Here is an 18,284-nt window from a genome sequence, read left to right as displayed (position 1 = left end):
TGCTTTGGATGGTTTAGCATGACCGATGGCATTTTCAACCTCTTTGGCGGTGATGGTAATTGGTGACGCGCTGAATTTATGTATATGTGCGTGTCTGTTGGCCCTCCGTCTATCTTTGTCGACCGTAGAATGCATTATATATTGTCGGCAGAAAGCGCTCGCGCATTTTTTCGTATCCGGCAGCACTTTATAGCCAAAGGCGATGGAAACTTTGTCATTGTGCTTAGACGGATTCGATAGGGACTTTACTGTGGACCAAAGTTTACCTACACCGGCAGAGAGGTTACAACCGCTTAGGTGCTCCTCCCATTTCGCCCGCTTGTGTTCATCCACAATCAATCTGATGCGTTGGTTTATATCCCTTATTTGAGGTCGCCGGGATCGAGCTGTCTTATAAGGTCACGTTCTCTCGCTAAACTTGCGGCCTCCGCCGGAAAGTGGGGCCGAATTCTACCGGCGGGAATGAAATGAGCCGAGGCGGATTCAATGACCTTGCGGAAAGCATGTTCCCCTTGGCGGGCATCAGTCGGGATAGGGAGGGCAACAACGCGGTCGTCTGTAAAGGATTTGTATTCGTCCCACTTTCCTTTTTTAAAGTTTATGAACGTGCGTTTTTCTGTGACGATGAAGTCGGCGGAACTCTCGAGCGAAATAAGTATAGGCAGGTGGTCGGATGCCAATGTTACCATCGGCTGCCAGTTGACGCAGTTTACAAGTTCTGCGCTCACGATTGAAATATCCGGCGAACTGTGACAGCTTCCTACCATACGTGTGGGGGCGTCTCCGTTTATTGTGCAGAACGTCGTTTCTTCTGTTTGATCCGCCAACATCTCACCACTACTGTCCACCCGCAAATTTGAATGCCATAGATCGCTATGGGCATTGAAATCGCCTAAGATAATGCGATTGTTGCCAGTGAGTAAGGCGCTGATATTAGGGTGGTATCCACTGGGGCAACAGGTGGCAGGATGTTGATGATTTCTAGGTTTGCATCACCTGACCGGACAGATAAGCCTTGACGTTCTAAGACACTGTCCTTGCGGTCAAAGTGGGGATCAAATATATGATATTGCACAGAGTGGTGTATGATAAAGGCGAGGCCGCCTCCATGTCCGCTCTCGCGATCTTTTCTGTGGACATTATATGCAGAACAGGTCTGCAGTGCAGATCTTGCTGTGAGTTTAGTCTCTTGAATCGCAGCAATGTGGATGATATGCCGCTTCATAAAATCGACTATCTCCGTGATCTTCCCAGTTAATCCATTACAGTTTAACTGCAGAATTCTGAAGTGCAGTCATCACTCTGGGAGTAAGTGACGGGTGACTACGCCTGGGTTGTGGAAGGCCACGACGCGACTGCTGTTGCGGCCCTGGGACTGGACGTCCTTGGGTAAGTATTGGGGTACCCGGTGTATTTGGGTATGCGGCCTGGCAACATGGCGCAATGAAACCCGTCGAGTGGTTGCCGTCGCGGAGACCAGAACATCTAGGAAAGTGGCACCGTCCATGGCAGGAGCTGCATTGGGCGGATGTCGCAAACATATATATTCTGTGCTGGCAGACTGTGCAAAGGGAGGTAGGGACTAAGAGTCTGTTTCCCTGACCTACACCATTGCTGCCGGAAAAGAGGTGGGAAGAATACGGTGGCAGGGGCTGATGCTCGGTGTAACGGGCTTTACTCACTTTGTTTGGTAAAACTTTGTTAATTTATTGTTATTTGAAATATATAAAAAGAGACCAAATAGGCGTTAGAAAATATGTTAATAAAAATTTGTAAAACGAATATTATTCTACAAGATTTTCTCAACTTAAAAAGTTCAGTTAAATAAATATTTTTAAAACAATTAATAAAATTGGTGACTATTCCAATATTTTGGTGACCCCGATAAAAAGAATATTCCTAAGCAGTTCCAGCGGAGAAACGACCTTATTTTCTGCATCAACAACTAATCGTTTTCTGCATTTACGCCAACGGATACAAATTCAAAAAACCTATTTGTATAGCAGCTAACCAAACCTATGGATAATTCTGTATCAAAAAAAATAGTTGCCAAAAGTTAGTTGCTTCACATAATACATACGATCTAATTGTGACGAACATATGTTTTATGGTCAATATACATATGAATGTACTACGCTAATTACATGACATTTTAAAGAAATAAAGTCTGGTGATTGGACGAGCAATTCATAGCTGATCCACGATTGTGAACTCCGCATCTTCAACAAATGAATGTTTCAAGTTTTAATCAACTGCAAGTATAATAATTTATTTACATCCGCAAGCATCTTTCGTCGTGAATCCATCATCATATGTTCCTAACCTTATGTAAAATTTACAAATTGTAAGTGATTAATAGGTATATATAGGGTATTCCATCCCATTTCGACCAATTTTGAACCCGACCCCTTTAGAATTGGCTGAAAGTTTTTCTTCTTTTTCTAGCTTACGAAAGATGTTTTTCAGAAGTTTTTCAAATTTTTTCATCCAGCTCAAAAAAAGTTATGAATTTTTAAGAAAACAACGTTCTTGTTTTCAAAATGCTATAACTTTTTCAAAAATTGACCGTTTGTGATCTTTTTTTTAAATTTGTTTTTAAATGTAGTTTTCGGAAAAAATATAAACAAATTTTTAAAGTTTTTTTTTAATTTTTCAGTTTTTTTTTCTCATAAAAAACTTCAATCAATTCTGCAATCATCCCCACTAATCCCGGAGTGGGTCGATTTTTTTTTAAATTTTGTTTTTATTTAATTGAAAAAAAAATATTTACAAAAATAAAATTTTTTTTATCAATTTTATTTATATAACAAAAAAATGTAAGAAAATGATTTTTAAGTATTCTTTTCTTTATGTATTATGGTAATCTACGATTAAAATGACTCGCTTTCGCTGTCATTTTTTTGTCAAATGGCAAAATTCGAAAAATTTCGAAAAACTGAAAAATTAAGAAAAAACTTAAAAAATTTTTTTGTATTTTTTCCGAAAAGTACATTTAAAAACAAATTAAAAAAAAAGATCCCAAACGGTCAATTTTTGAAAGTCATAGCATTTTGAAAACAAAAACGGTGTTTTTTTAAAAATTCATAACTTTTTTTTGAGTTGGATGGATCCAACCCTGTAGTTACTCAAAAAACCAGTAGATACTACTGTAAAAGCGACGAACAGTAGCATTTTTCCTTCTAGTCGCTTATTTGTTTTGACCAAAATACTAGGTTAACATTTTTAGTTGATTCTGGTGTAGACATTAGCGCCATTCCGAAATCATTTTATTCCAAAGTTTCGAAGGTACCAACACAAGTTCTTTCCGCAGCGAAAGACAAAAAATAGATGTTTCTGGATCAAAACTATTTACATTAACTTTGAATTTACGTCGTAATTTTCCACATTTATTTTACATTGCTGAAATCACAGAGCCAATCATTGGTGCTGATTTCTTAAGCAAATATGGTCTTGTAATATACATCAAATCCCAAAATCTTATTGATCGAAAAACTAATATAAAGGTTTCAGGAGTCCTTTCAAAGAAACAATTTCCTACGCCAAAATTTTTTAACATTGTGTCTAACTGGGGTGATATATTGAAAGTTTTTCCAGCTCTTCTCAATGAAATCGATTTCAATCTCCCTGTTAAACACAATGTTGTCCATCGTATCACAACAAAGAGTCAGCTTAAGATTGCTAAAGAAGAGTTCGATTTTATGTGTCAGAAAGGAATCTGTCGTCCGTCTTCATCACCATGCTCGTCACCTCTGCACATGGCGCCTAAAGGTATCGATGACTGGAGACCTTGTGGCGACTATAGGAAAGTAAATGCAATAACAACTCCAGACAGATATCTTATTCCCCATATTCAAGACATTTCAAATTTTCTTGAAGGGTGTCTAATTTTCTCAAAGATAGATATTTGTCGTGCTTATCATCACATTCCTATAGCAGAAGAGGCCATTCATAAAACAGAAATCATAACCCCCTTCGGCTTGTTCGAATTTCCGACTATGCCTTTTGGTCTGCGAAATTCGGCGCAAACATTCCAACGCTTTATGCACCAAGTAGTTAGAGGTTTTGGCTTTATGTATGTTTATCTCAGGCATGCTTAACTAACGAACCGATATCATTTCTGTCAGGAACACACCTATCATAGGTTCAGGAAAACACATACAATCGATTCACAATACACATTCCTATATATACATATTACTGCACAATCACTTTATTATTGTACACACTTGAATATACATATTATTAAAGATTGTTCTAGACACGAACTATAATAAAACATGTGCCTTCTCAATTGTTCTATTTTATTTAACAAAAGTAATTTGTACCAAAGTTAAGGTACATTACATGGTGCCGAAACCTGAATTAAAGCGAAAAAATGCCAGAATCAGCAACTAATAGCGAAAAATCGGATCACAATATTAGACCACCAAAAAGTTTTTTCATCAACAATTACCAAAATGTGACAAACGAGTGGAAATTGTGGCTTCAACAATTCGAGTGGTACGCGATCGCGACAGAACTGGATACTAAGAAACCAGAAGTGCAAGTCGCAGTATTCATTTCGTCGGTAGGAAATGACGCAGCAGTAATTTACAATACTTTTAATTTAACAGAAAGTGATAAAAAAGCGTCAGCATAGCCAAAATGCGATTTACAGAATATTTTACACCCCAAATCAACGAAACGTACGAAAGATATGTATTCAACACCATCGTACAAAAGGAGTGTCAAACATTTGATGAATTCGTTACAGATCTAAGAAGCAAAATTAAAAATTGTGGCTACGGGACGTTAGAAGACACTTAAATTCGCGACAGAATAGTAGTGGGTATAACAAATGATACAACAAGAGAAAAACTACTAGCGGAAAGCAAATTAACCCTGGAAAAAGCAATAGATATATGTCACTCTGCAGAGCAAGTTAAGATGCAGGTAACAACAATGAAGCAAGCGGCCACAGTTGACGCCGTTACGTGGAACAAAAAGCAAAATAAAAGAGACATCAAAGAAACTAACAAAAACGAGGAACCCTTTCACTGCAATAGGTGTGATACCACGCACGGTTGCTGTAACTGTTCGGCCTTTAAAAAGGTTTGCCAAAAATGCAAAAGAAAAGGCCACCTTACCAAATGTTGCAAAAGCAAAACGGCCAACGAACTGGTCCAAGACCGAGAAAGCAACGATTACAGTTTTTAGTGTCTACGGTAGGTGCGGATTTAGACAATGTGGACGTCGAAGACTGGTATGAAAAAGCTACGCTGGCCAAAAACGTAATGGTAAAGTTTAAGCTTGACACAGGTAGCCAGTGCAACATGTTAAACTACGAAATAATAAAGAAAATAGACGTTCACATCAGTCCATCGCCAACAAAGCAATTAACATCGTTTTCAAACCATAAAATCCCCGTACTGGGTGAAGTGGTCATAGACACGCTTATTAAAAAACAAGAGGTACCCATAAAATACTTAGTCCTCAAAGCGGATGTTACAGCAGTGCTTGGTAAGTCAACATGTGAGAAATTGAAATTAGGGAAGCGTATTGAAACTTTAACTCTTGATGAAAACTTGTTTGAAGGAATTGGTTGCCTTAAGCAATACAAATACGACATAGACTTAATAGAAAATCCGAAACTAAGCATATGCCCTGCGCGAAAAATCCCGCATACTATTAGACAGCAGGTTAAAGATGAGCTTGATAGTATGGTAGCGCAAAAAATAATTAAACCCATAACCAAGCCGACACCGGCTGTGTCACCCATGGTCGTAGTAAAAAAAAATAATAAGATTAGACTCTGTTTAGATTCATCGGAGATAAATAAAAATCTCAAAAGACGTTATTATCCACTTACTACGTTAGAAGAAATAACAGCCCGTATCCACGGCTCTAAGTGGTTCACGTTACTCGATTGTAAAAAAGGCTTTTGGCAACTGCAAGTAACACCACGTACTTCAGAATATCTGACATTCAGGACCCCATTCGGAAGATACTCTTGCTTAAGAATGCCATTTGGCTTAGCATCGGCTCCGGAAGTTTTCCAACAAGTAATGAGTTCGTTGCTAGCGGACGTAAAGAACGCGGAGGTGTCTATGGATGATGTTCTCTTGCATGCCACCAGCAAACTAGAACTAGAGAGGATCACTCAAGAGGTACTTGACAAATTCAGAAAAGCAGGCCTTAAACTTAATAAAGAAAAATGCGTTTTTAATACACAAGAAGTAAAGCTTCTGGGACATATAGTCTCCGCTGAAGGGGTAAAACCAGATCCCGAAAAAATTGAAATTATAACGAAAATTAAGCAACCGGAAAACGTGAAAGAGTTGCAAAGATTCTTGGGTATGGTAACATACGTGTCGAAATTTATAAAAAATTTGGCAGATATCACCCAACCACTAAGACAATTATTGCGAAAAGATGTTGAGTGGGTGTGGGATACGCAACACAATGAAGCATTCAATAAATTAAAAAATCTGTTGAAGAATCCACCAGTACTAGGGTATTATGACACTAAAGCGCCAATTTTGCTGTCAGTAGATGCCAGTAGTTATGCATGTGGTATACTGTGCGAAATCGTTCACAAAAACTGAACAGGGCTATAGCCAATTAGAAAAAGAAGCAAACGCCATTCTAGTTCAATGTAAAAAATTTCACATGTACATTTGGGGTTGCAAAGATTTAACGATCGAATCTGACCATAAGCCTCTTGAGGCAATATTTAAAAAGCCAATTACAGATGCACCACCGAGATTGCAAAGAATCATGTATCAATTCCTGCCTTATAATCCAAAAGTCACTTATAAAAAAGGTACGGAATTGTATGTAGCAGATTTACTGAGTAGAGACTGCGAAAACTTAGATAGTGAAGATTTAAATACAGAAAATTTACAAATATGTGCTATTTTATCATTCACGAAAACACGAAAAGACGAACTTAAAGCAGATACATTAAAAAGTAAAGAACTTAATGATTTAAAGTCAACCATATTAAAAGGATGGCCAGAGACCATCAATAAAGTGCCGGTAAATCTCAAAAAATATTGGTACTACAGAGAGGCTCTCTGCGTTTACGAGGACATAATTTTTAAAGATCACAGAGTATTGGTTCCAAACTCAATGGTGCCATTAGTAATGAAACATTGCCATCTTAGTAATAAAGGACTACAAGGGACGCTAAAACTGGCCCGTGACAATGTATTCTGGCCAACAATGACCAAAGATTTAACTGAGTACATAAAAACTTGCAGTGCATGCAGCAAAATACAAAAAGATAATCAGATGGAACAAATAAGTTTACAAGCAGCACCGAAACGGCCATGGAGTATTGTCGCTTCGGACATATTCCACTTAAGAGGAAAGGATTACGTCCTCATTGCAGATAGCTTCTCAGGATACTTTGACTTTAAAAAACTAAACAATATCACCAGCTTCAACGTCATTAAAGAATTTAAGACATGGTTTGCTACCTTCGGCATCCCGGAAGTACTCTTATCAGATGGTGGTAAACAATTTGATGGCAGCGATTTCAGGGCTTTTCAGAAAGAATGGAACTTTGAACATAGAATTTCGAGCCCTCATTTTCCACGTTCAAATGGTATAGCCGAACGCTATGTACAAGAGGCAAAAAACCAGATGAAAAAGTGCCTCGAAGACAACACGTACATACAGCTAGCGTTGCTACATCATCGGAATACTCCACGCATGGACCTAGGGTCTCCAGTTCAACGGTTAATGAACGGAAGAACCAGAACGCTATTACCTACCAATGGAAAGCTACTCAATCCAAAAATAATAAAAAACGTAAGCAAAAAACTAACAAAACTCAAGAAAGGTGAGAAAGAAACAGCAGATAGAAATAAAAAAAACAGAGTAGAGAATACACAATGCAAGAGAAAGTACTGCTTAGACAAAGCCATAATAACTGGGTTCCAGCTTATATAGTGAGACCAGAAGGACACCGCTCGTACAGAGTACAAACCAAGGATGGCGCCATATACAGAAGAAACACATGGCATCTTAAGCCAGCCACTTCATCCCTCGACGTTGATCCTAACTCGTCCACAGATCGTCCTACTGTTGAACCAAAAAACCAAAGTTTTTCGAGTCCAACACAGCCACCTACAGAAACCACAACACAACAGTGTTCGCCAGATGACGTGCCTCGTGAAGCTGAACTTTCCACGCCCGCTACACCACAGGATGCAGCTAGCCTCAATCATCCACCACGCATTCGCTCTGGATGTGTAATTAAGACACCCGCAAGGTACCTCTGAAAAGGAGGGATGTCAGGAACACACATACAATCGATTCACAATACACATTCCTATATATACATATTACTGCACAACCACTTTATTACAGGCATGCTTAACCAACGAAACGATATCATTTCGTTACGATAATCAACGTTAATAAACGAAACAAACTCATTTCGTTTCGTTTATTAACGTTAAGATCGTCAAATTAACGAAATGATTTCGTTTCGTTTTCTGCCATATCAAAACGAAATCAAATCGTTTATGTTGATTATTAATTTCAAACTATGCTGGCAAAGCTGATTGATGGCGGAGTCATTAAAGCTGAAAGCATTAGCCAAGCTGATTGCAACTTTTCTCTTGAATTTTGACAGTACGAACATTTCTCAGAGTATTTTTGACATTACCACCAACGAATTACACAAACAAATTACATAGAGTTTGTGTGTGTATGTGCGCTCGTTGTTGCCACCTTACAGCTTCACCATGGCTGTAGCATTGCCAGCACAATTCAAACATAAAGTATCACGTTTTTGTTAACGTTTTTAACGTTAACGAAAGCTTTTCGTTTCGGTTAAAAACGAGATACAATTTATTTTGATAATTTCTTTATCGATAATATTTCGAAGTGTTTCAACGGAAACGGTGGAAATTTTTTGATAAACGATTAGCTTAACGTTAAGGTGCATCCCTGCTTTATTATTGTACACACTTGAATATACATATTATTAAAGATTGTTCTAGACACGAACTATAATAAAACACGTGCCTTCTCAATCGTTCTATTTTATTTAACAAAAGTAATTTGTACCAAAGTTAAGGTACATTACAATTTCGTTACGATAATCAACGTTAATAAACGAACAAAGTCATTTCGTTTCGTTTATTAACGTTAAGAACGTCAAATTAACGTGAAATGACTTTGTTTCGTTTATTAACGTTAATTATCGTAACGAAATGATATCGGTTGGTTGGTTAAGCATGCCTAGTTTATCTTGATGATATCAAAGAGGATTATTTATCCTCCGTCGAGCCGTCACTCGTTATTTTTTTAGCATTTGCTCGATGTATACTGAGAGGTAGTCGCTACTTTTTTTTGGGCGAGATGTTTATAAATGTCGTCTATACATTTTCGTGGGGTATTTCTGTTTATTTTTCGACTGTATTTAATTAATTTATTTAATTCTCTTTCCAAAAATCACAGTTGCACAAGGGGCCTACACGGCATGGATAAATGCGAGACAATTAGAAATATCCCTTTCAGAAAACATTCGGCATCAATTTTTTCAATTTACAGCGAGATACTCGCCACAAAATAACGAGTGACGGCTCTTATTGTATTTATCCTCTTTGGTGATATTTTGATCTTCAGCTTATGAGGAACACAAGTCACATCTTCGTAGTCTTTTTAAGCGATTAGTTGAATATGGCATCAGGGTTAAGGCTTCTATGTGTATTTTTGGAGTGCAAGAATTCCGTTAATGGTATTAGACCTACTAAAGAAAAAGTTCAAGCTATTACAGAGTTTCCAGCTCCTACATCAATCAAGCTACAAAGGTGTTTAGGTAGGATTAATTCCTATCATCGTTTCATTCGAAATCTTGCAAAAATTTTGTCTCCCTTATATACATTACAAATTTACAGAAGCTAAGTACAAAAGGTAAGGAGTTTAAATGGTCCCAAGAGTGTGTAAGTGCATTCAAATCTGCAAAGTTATCATTGTCAAAAGCAACATTATTGGCATTTCCAAAAGCAGACGCCCCAGTTTCTATTAGCACTGATGCTTCAAACACATCATTAGGGGGTGTTTTACAGCAATATGTTAATAACCAATGGCAGCCTATGTCATTTTTCAGCAAAAAACTGAACCCAGCCCAAATAAAGTATTCCACTTTCGACAAAGAACTTTTAGCTATTTACGAAGCAATTAAACAGTTTCAATATTTTGTTGAGGGTCGAGATTTTTTTGTTCTTACGGATCATAACCTTTTTGTTCGCTTTTACCTTCTCATATCGTCCTTCTCTTTTTTATCTTAACCTTTTTCTATCTTCATTCATATATCTACCCCTATCACAATCCGTAGTCCTAATCATATAGACACACACAAGATTTTTATATGTACATAAATATGTATGTATTTTATATTAAATTTTATTTATAAAAACAAAAGAAAACACTTACATAAATGTAACAACAGAAATAATTCATTTCAATAGCTCTCACAGACAAACTAAAAATTTAAAAATAAAAATAAAGTTATATATGTAGCTTAGTGAAATAATGTAGAATATAAAGTTTGACTTTAGTAACTTTTTATTATGTTTTATTTTTTTCGTTTAATTCATTTTATTTTATGCTATTTGAGTTTTTTATATATTATTTAATTTATTTTAAAATATTAAATTTATTTTGTTATAATTCTCATTTATTTTATATTATTTTGTACAATTTTTATTATTTTATTTCATTTTTTATTATACTATCTTATTTGATTACAATCTTTCTTATTTTATTTAATTTTTTATTATACTATCTTATTTGATTACAATTTTTCTTATTTTATTTCATTTTTCATTATTCTATCTTATTTGATTACAATCTTTATTATTTTTTTTTTTCATTTTTTATTATACTATCTTATTTGATTACAATTTTTATTATTTTATTTAATTTTTTATTATTCTATCTTATTTGATTACAATTTTTATTTATTATTTTTATTATTTTATTTTTATTATTTTATTTCATATTACAGTTTTTCTTGTTTATTTCATTTCATTTAATTTTAGTTTACATTATTTTACCATACTATTTTTTTATGATTTCAATTTTTTAATTTTGATTGGAAAATAAAAGTCGTTGGTAAAACAATACTGTAAAGGCACTAAAATATGGGTATTTGTTATATATGCATAACTTTTATTTTCCAATTCAAATTTGTTTTCCAATTAAAATAAAATAAACGAAAAATAACTAGTTATTACTAGCAATTTGTATAATAAAATAAAATATTATTAGCAGTCCATGACTCTAACATGTATATAGAGAAGTTTTACGGACTATTATTATAGTAACTAGCATATTTTTATAAGGAATTCAGTCTTTGGTTAAATTATAATTAAAGAAAATTATTAGTCCGTAAAACTTCTCTATTCTTAAGTTTAATTTGGTTTTAAAACTTTGACTAGTTCAGTCAAGCAGTTCGTTAAAGTTGTGATAGCTTGAATCGTTTCACGATGCTCCTGACGCTGTTCCTCTTCTCTTCTTTCCCGTCGTTCTTCAAAACTATTCCGTTTGCTTATATTGCTCATTAGAGTACTTATAAGTTTGCCTCGTTCTGTTCCGTTCGAGACATACGGACTGAGCTTCCATTCAAAACTCCAGCATTCTTGAAGGAAAAAATTTCAATTTAAAAGTGTCCGATCTGTGTACATATTTATATATAGGGAGGCCAAAAAAATTATTTTCGTTATTTTATTGGTATACGGAAAAGGAAGTATGCATACTGATCCAATATCAGTTTTTAATATTAACGGGACAAAAATCCCATAGCAGTTTTTCCTTTACTTCTATGAACATCATTATATCGACGTGCCATACGAAAACTAACAAAAGAAATTTTGTGTCTGACAAAACCAATAATTTCATTTTATGTCTGAAGAAAACTAACTACCTAAAAGTGTTAGTTTTCGTCTGACAAAAAAATGAAATTGCTAGTTTTCGTCAGACACAAGTCGAAAATGTTAGTTTTCGTACAGAATTTTGAGTGTCAGTTTTCGTATGGCACGTCATTCAACAAATTTCTACTCAAAAATTGCAGAAAGTATAACGCTCTAAAACAAATTTTGTGGAGCGTTCAATTTCGAGAAAATATATGTATGTATAAACCTATCCAAGAAAAGGAAAACCATATTTTTGCCCCACCCTAACATATATGAATTACTTACTTCAGTCTCTGCCTCAAGAGGTGTCATACCAGGCATCGATGGTTCGAAACTTGCTGATTCAGTATTAGTCTCCGGCGATGATACAAATAAGTCTGATGCATGGTTTGCTGCAGCAAAACCGTTGGCCAATTCAAAGGACTCATCGCAAGGATACGGCTTGGAGATTGTGTATCACTCTCAGCTGGTGACGGACTCTGGAATATGGACGATGTTCTTGCTGGTAGTTCTTGTGGTGGCGAGTTCAGTCCACTACTTCCTAAACCGGCACCATCAACCGCTAATAAGCCAAAGCGCGATCTTCGAACTCATTAAGTGATTTGCATTGTGGACCACCACCAGTAACCCTTTGGCTCATTTTTATACGTCGTGCACGTGTACGTAACTGGCTCTTCCATACTCCAAGCGTCTGTATTTAAAAAAATTATACGCAAAGCCATTAACTAATTTGGTTACATTTTACAGGACGGTTCAATGCTTATTATTGATCAAAAATGATGTTGGTACCAAAAGACGCGCCTTGACTCCAGTATCAATAATCCGAAAGTGGAAAGTGAAAATATTATACATATATATTATACATATAAGTTATTGCCAAAAAACCCAAAAATTAGAAAAGGTCGGTCTAAAACCGGGGTATAATCCATACTTTGGTAAAAGTCTAGTTGAGGGGTTGACTGCTAATACGCGTCAAAAAATAGCTAGAGAAGTGTCAAAAGACGCGCAAACCCTGGCCTACGCCATGCCAAGTCCGGATGTGTGGCGGTAGCCACGGTGATGCACAATTTTTTTTGTGGGTACAAACACAATAACAACCACATGAAAATCGGCAAATTCAACTGCAAATATCTCCGGACAGAGATACAATTTTCTTTCCCGCCTTCGGATTATTGTTCTCGAGATTAATGCGCCTCTTTTTACACTTCTATCGATATTTTTTGACGCGTATTAGCAGTCAACCCCGCAACTAGACAATTACCTAAAAAATAACCCTGGCCTACGCCATGCCAAGGCCGGATGTGTGGTATAACCGTGGCTACCGCCACGGTGATGCACAATTTTTTTTGTGGGTACAAACACAATAACAACCACATGAAAATCGCCAAATTCAACTGCAAATATCTCCGGACAGAGATAAAATTTTTCTTTTCCGCCTTCGGATTATTGTTCTCGAGATTAATACGCGTCTTTTGACACTTCTCTCGATATTTTTTGACGCGTATTAGCAGTCAACCCCGCAACTAGACTATTACCATTTTTTATAAGCGCGGCCGAAGGCCGCCAACGCAGAAAGGTGTTCTGCGCAAAAATAATAGGGATTCCATCCCCGGTTTCGGAGGTGCCCGCGGGTCTTTTTTCGGTTTTTCGATAATATCTTTTGAACGAATTAAAATTAGCCATACTTTTTATGTATGCTTGTAAATATCTCTTCACACAAATATATTTTTTAATTTCCGCTCTCGTATTATTAATTCTGCGGTCAAGACGCGTCTTTTGATACAAACATTGAAAATTTTTGATCGATATTAACTTATTTATTTATATTTACAACTTACTTCCTTCCATTTTTCTGCAAAACGTGTTGGTCCTCTTAAGGCGTTTAGCTCCTCTGCCAGTTGAGCCCATAGAGAGCGCATTTGTTGCGGTGACCTGGGGTTATTTTTTCCTGACCCCATTTCAGGGTTAGCGCTATAAAAAAACACGTAGTGTTCCAATTGTTCGCGCGTAGCACGATCGCACTTTGATTTTCTATAAAAGAAATACAATATAACCAAAATATAATGAAAAATAATAAAATACTTACGTTTCTGCAGACTCCATTTAACAATTGTTCGCGCTAAACAGCTGTTTTGTGTTTACAATACTTAGTTCACCACTGTGTGGGGAAAAGCATACGCATAAGAGCTTTTTAGAGTTGTCAACTTACGCACAGAATAACAAAATTTATCAAGTTGATAAAAGTCTTGATTATTTGTCAACTTATTGACAATTTGTCAAATGCACAGAATAGGGCCGTTAGAGTACGCTTACACAGCCACCGATAAACCGAAAAATTGCAATCAGCTGATGAAATCGGCCGGGCTGGTGTTAAAATTGAACCGATTATCGGCCGGCAGCTTTTTTTCTTACATTTTACTTTTTCCCAAAAATACGCTTGCGTGAATGCTTTTATGTGCTCATCCCATAAAGGGCGCCTGCTTGGCACGCAATTAATCAATTTTCCAGTCCATCGCACAAATAATACATTTTTCACAGTAAATGCACGCAATTTATCGGACGATGAAATTGAACATGCGCGAATTTATCGGCAGTGAAAAACGACAACGGCTGACACAATTTGGTGATCGGTTGAAATGTACACACCCTCATCTAAATACATGTGTATATTTTTATCGGACGATTACGACCGGCATCGGGCAATCAAAATCGGTGGCTGTGTGGGCGTATTCTTAGTGTTATCTCCCTTTGGAACCTCCGAGAAAGTCGGAGTCTTATCGTTATCTTCCTTTGGCCTAAGTTAGGTTGAACTGGCCGGTCCATGAGGACCTCACATAGACTGAATAAGTCCGTAGTGTTACCAGAAGTTTGTTTTAACGACCAAACTGAAAAACCCTATCACAAACCAGGACCTATGTTATAAAATAACTCCGTCCTCTTGGCAAATACTAGAAGCTTCCTAGGACTTAAGCCACTTGCTGCTTCTAGATCTGACAGCCGTATAACCCCTAATAGCTGGAGTCTTAGCTTGGCAAGAGCACAGAACGTGCTCTATCGTTTCCTCCTCCAGCCCGCACTTCCTACATCTGCTATCACTGACCAAGCCTAATTTAAAGCATGTGACGCCAGAAGGCAGTGTCCAGTCAGAATACTCGTCCTGAGTCTACAGTCCTCTCTTTTTAATGATAGAAGCAACTTTGTCAGTCTAAGGTTGTAAGACCTACACATAATAATCGACACTTTACAGAACCGCGCTCGAACCGACGCCTTTCCTGCTTCGTCGATCATGTGCACCTCTCGCCTTCGCTTGATCTCGCCCAGTCTAATCTGGACGTCTACGGAGCAAGGGATGCGCCCTTTTTAGCTACTTCATCCGTTTTTTCATTCCCATCTATTCCCATATGCCCTGGGACTCAATATAGATGTATGCTTCTCCCTGTCACGATTATCTCCAAGGACTGCTTACACTCTAACACGCATTTAGATGCTGTGCTATGCGAGATTTTTTGCCTTAATTGCTGCTTGACTGTCAATATAAAAGTTAACACGATTGCAGCTTAGGCTATTCTCTTCCAGGGTTTCTACTGTTTTGGTTACGGCTACTATTTCCGCTTGGAAAACGCTACAGTAATCCGGCAGCCTAAAGGATCTGTTTATATCCGGATCAGCACAGTGTACCGCAGACCCTACTCCTTCCACTCATTTGGAACCATCTGTGTACATATGTATCGCCTCGTCCGACATTTGAGAACCCTCAAGCTGCCCCGAGGAACCGGCCTGGTTACAGTTGGTAACGCTATGTTCTTCACTACCAGGTGTACAGGTGGAATGTGCAGAATGGCATACAATGCAGCCGTCGGGGTTGTTTTCAGGGCTCCAGTAATGCTAAGCACTGATAGTCTGCATTCCCCCTCTAATTTTTGAGGTAGGTTGTTTTTGTTGTGTGGATTTCCACCAAACAAGAACCCCATAGTATAGAATAGGGCTTGCAATCGCTGTAAAAGCCCAATGAGAAAGAGAGGGCGATAAGCCCCACGTACACCCCAGCATTCTTTTACATGCATAAAGTGCCGTTGAAGTCTTCTTCACCCTCTCCTATACGTTGAGCTTCCATGACAACTTACTGTCTAGAATGATTCCTAGATATTTTGTAGGTCCTGTAGGTCCATCCCTCCTAACTTAGGCCTGATCCAATTTGGGACCTTGTACCTCTTTGTAAACAAGATCATATCCGTCTTATCGGCTTTGTCTTTCAACCCGACATTTGATGCCCAGGTATGAATATCCCGGAGCGCCCCATCCATCAAAGAGCTAATCGTTGGAAGGCACTTTCCACTTATGACAATTGCAGCGTCATCTGCGTAAGCCGTAAGTTTTACGGGTCCCTCATCGGATCGCCTGAGCAGTTGGTTGATGACCAGCGTCCACAGCAGAGGTGACAGCACCCCTCCCTGCGGCGTGCCCCTGTTCATTGATTTCGTGGCCTCGTACAGTCCCCAATTAAACATGCAGCCGATCCATATGGTTAAGGCTGGACGTACTTTAATGTGGTTAAGACCATCCATAGTCGCCCATTTAGAAACATTATTGAAAGGCCCGGCAATGTCTAAGATGACTCCTTATATTCCAGTGATTTCTCTATGCTTATTACCACCCTATGCAATGCGGTGTCTACCGACTTGCCTGTGCTGTACGGACGTTGTGTTGTGGAGAGCAGCTTTTCATCCACGTTGGACTTTATGTACACATCTATCAGCCTCTCAAAGGTTTTGAGCAGAAATTATGTTAAACTAATGGGTATATAGTCTTTGGGATGCACGTGACCGATCTTCCCCGCCTTTGGTAGGAAGGCTACACGAGTGATTCTCCAAGAGTGCGGTACATGATTCAGTCTTATGCACCCAGCGAATATTATTTTAAGCCATTCCACGACCGCTGTACTTTAAACTTGTAGCATGGCCGGAAATATACCATCTGGGCCCGGCGATCTAAACGTCTTCACGGCCCATTCGATCTTGGTATCGTTCACCAAGCCCGGCATTACCCGCTCCGTGTTGGAAGTGTAAGTACTCTCTACTGGCTTTTCCAAACCATCACCCGATGGGAAATGTGTATCGAGAAGCACCTCTAGGGATTCCTCACTATTACGTGACCATTCCCCGTTCTCTTTTTTATTAGTCCTTGGACTATGTTTCCCCTTGCTAGGACTTTTCTCAACCTGGCGTTTTCGCTGGCGCACTCTATGTCCATACAGAAACTTTTCCATGAGATTATCTTCGCCCTGGAAATTTCACGCTAGTAGATCCTCAGTAGATCTCTGTACTCGTCCCCGTGCGCTTCGCTTTCCGCGGTCTTTGCTATCTTAAACATTTCTTTTACCTACCTTCTTAGAAGACTCAGCTCATTGAGCCACCATGGCGGCTTTGCTTTTTCTCTGAATCTTCTTAGAGGGCAAGCTTTGCTATACGCAGTCATAAGCGTCCCTGGTAGGAATTCATTAGACTCCTCCAGTTCCTCCACATTGGCAACCTCTATTGGTTGTCCCAGTTTTGTTTCTACCTGTTCCTGGAATTTACTCCAGTTCGTTGATCTAGGGTTTGTAAAGGTTCCTCCCTTCTCTACCTTCTTTAGGGGGATGCTGAAGCTAATATACGCATGGTCGAAGAAGGATGGTCTATCAAGAACCATCCAATCATACCTTGATATATCATGTTCGGAGCTCAATGTAATATCCAAAACATTGCTGGATATTGGACCAATGTATGTACGGACCTTTCCCCTGTTGGCTTTCTGCAAATTGGTTTGCAGGATGTGACAAAATAGATGTTTCTATTTGTGGCGCTACTTCCTTTAATGTAAATGATAAAACTCTCTTTACACTGCGGACCATACGCTCCCAGGCCCCTCCAGCCGATGGATTAGCCAGTGAGTAAAATATCCACTAAATTCCGCGCCGACTGCACTCTGCTCCCAATCCCTTTTCAACGCAAACCCATTCAATTTTACTTTCCCAACGAAGTTTGAACCACTGTCGCTGCGTATACGTACACTGTACGTCGATTCACAAAATTTTTTAGACATAAAATTACGGCGTCAGAAGATAGATCTCGTGCTATTTCCAAGTGTATAGTCCGCACTGCCAAGCACGCAATTAGTGCAACCCATCTTTTTCACGCCGGAGGCCTATAGATACCATAATGGGCCCAAAGTAGTCTAGGCCAGTGTACTAAAATGGTCTAACATAGGGCGTAAGTTGATCTATGGGGATTTCTCCCTTTAATGGCAGATTTGGAGCTGCTGACTTGTTTTTACAAAGCTGGCATTCATGTTGTGCTGACCGTAGGAGGTTTCTTATATCCAGTATTTGCTTCT

General features: G+C 38.2%; 2 protein-coding genes across 3 annotated transcripts in view; both read right to left on the bottom strand.

Annotated features, from left to right (window-relative positions):
* Positions 1 to 18,284, bottom strand: part of LOC137240284 (uncharacterized) — a 69,116-nt gene that overhangs the window by 13,522 nt on the left and 37,310 nt on the right. The gene's annotated exons all lie outside the window — the stretch shown is intronic.
* Positions 11,020 to 17,232, bottom strand: LOC137240282 (uncharacterized). 2 transcript variants are annotated; one of them, XR_010949675.1, is made up of 3 exons: positions 13,751 to 17,232; positions 12,198 to 12,603; positions 11,020 to 11,638 (listed from the first exon to the last, which is right to left on the bottom strand). XR_010949675.1 is itself a non-coding variant. In XM_067766329.1 (3 exons), exons 1-3 carry the CDS (start codon positions 14,013 to 14,015, stop codon positions 12,475 to 12,477), a joined length of 339 nt encoding a protein of 112 aa, XP_067622430.1. In that variant the 5' UTR covers positions 14,016 to 17,232; the 3' UTR covers positions 11,020 to 12,474. The 2 variants fall into 2 exon arrangements, 1 of the variants encoding a protein (XP_067622430.1); XM_067766329.1 differs by having other exon boundaries at positions 11,020 to 12,603; positions 13,751 to 13,943; positions 13,999 to 17,232.

This window comes from Eurosta solidaginis, chromosome 2, assembly GCF_040869045.1.
Source record: "Eurosta solidaginis isolate ZX-2024a chromosome 2, ASM4086904v1, whole genome shotgun sequence".
Taxonomy (NCBI): Eukaryota; Metazoa; Arthropoda; class Insecta; order Diptera; family Tephritidae; genus Eurosta; species Eurosta solidaginis.
This window is presented reverse-complemented; position numbering and strand designations above follow the sequence as displayed.

Excerpts from the sequence above, each read along its gene's own strand:
- LOC137240282 (XM_067766329.1), bottom strand. Across the intron at positions 12,604-13,750 it reads TTGCAGAAAAATGGAAGGAA|ACGCTTGGAGTATGGAAGAG; the intron begins GTAAGTTGTAAA and ends TTTTAAATACAG.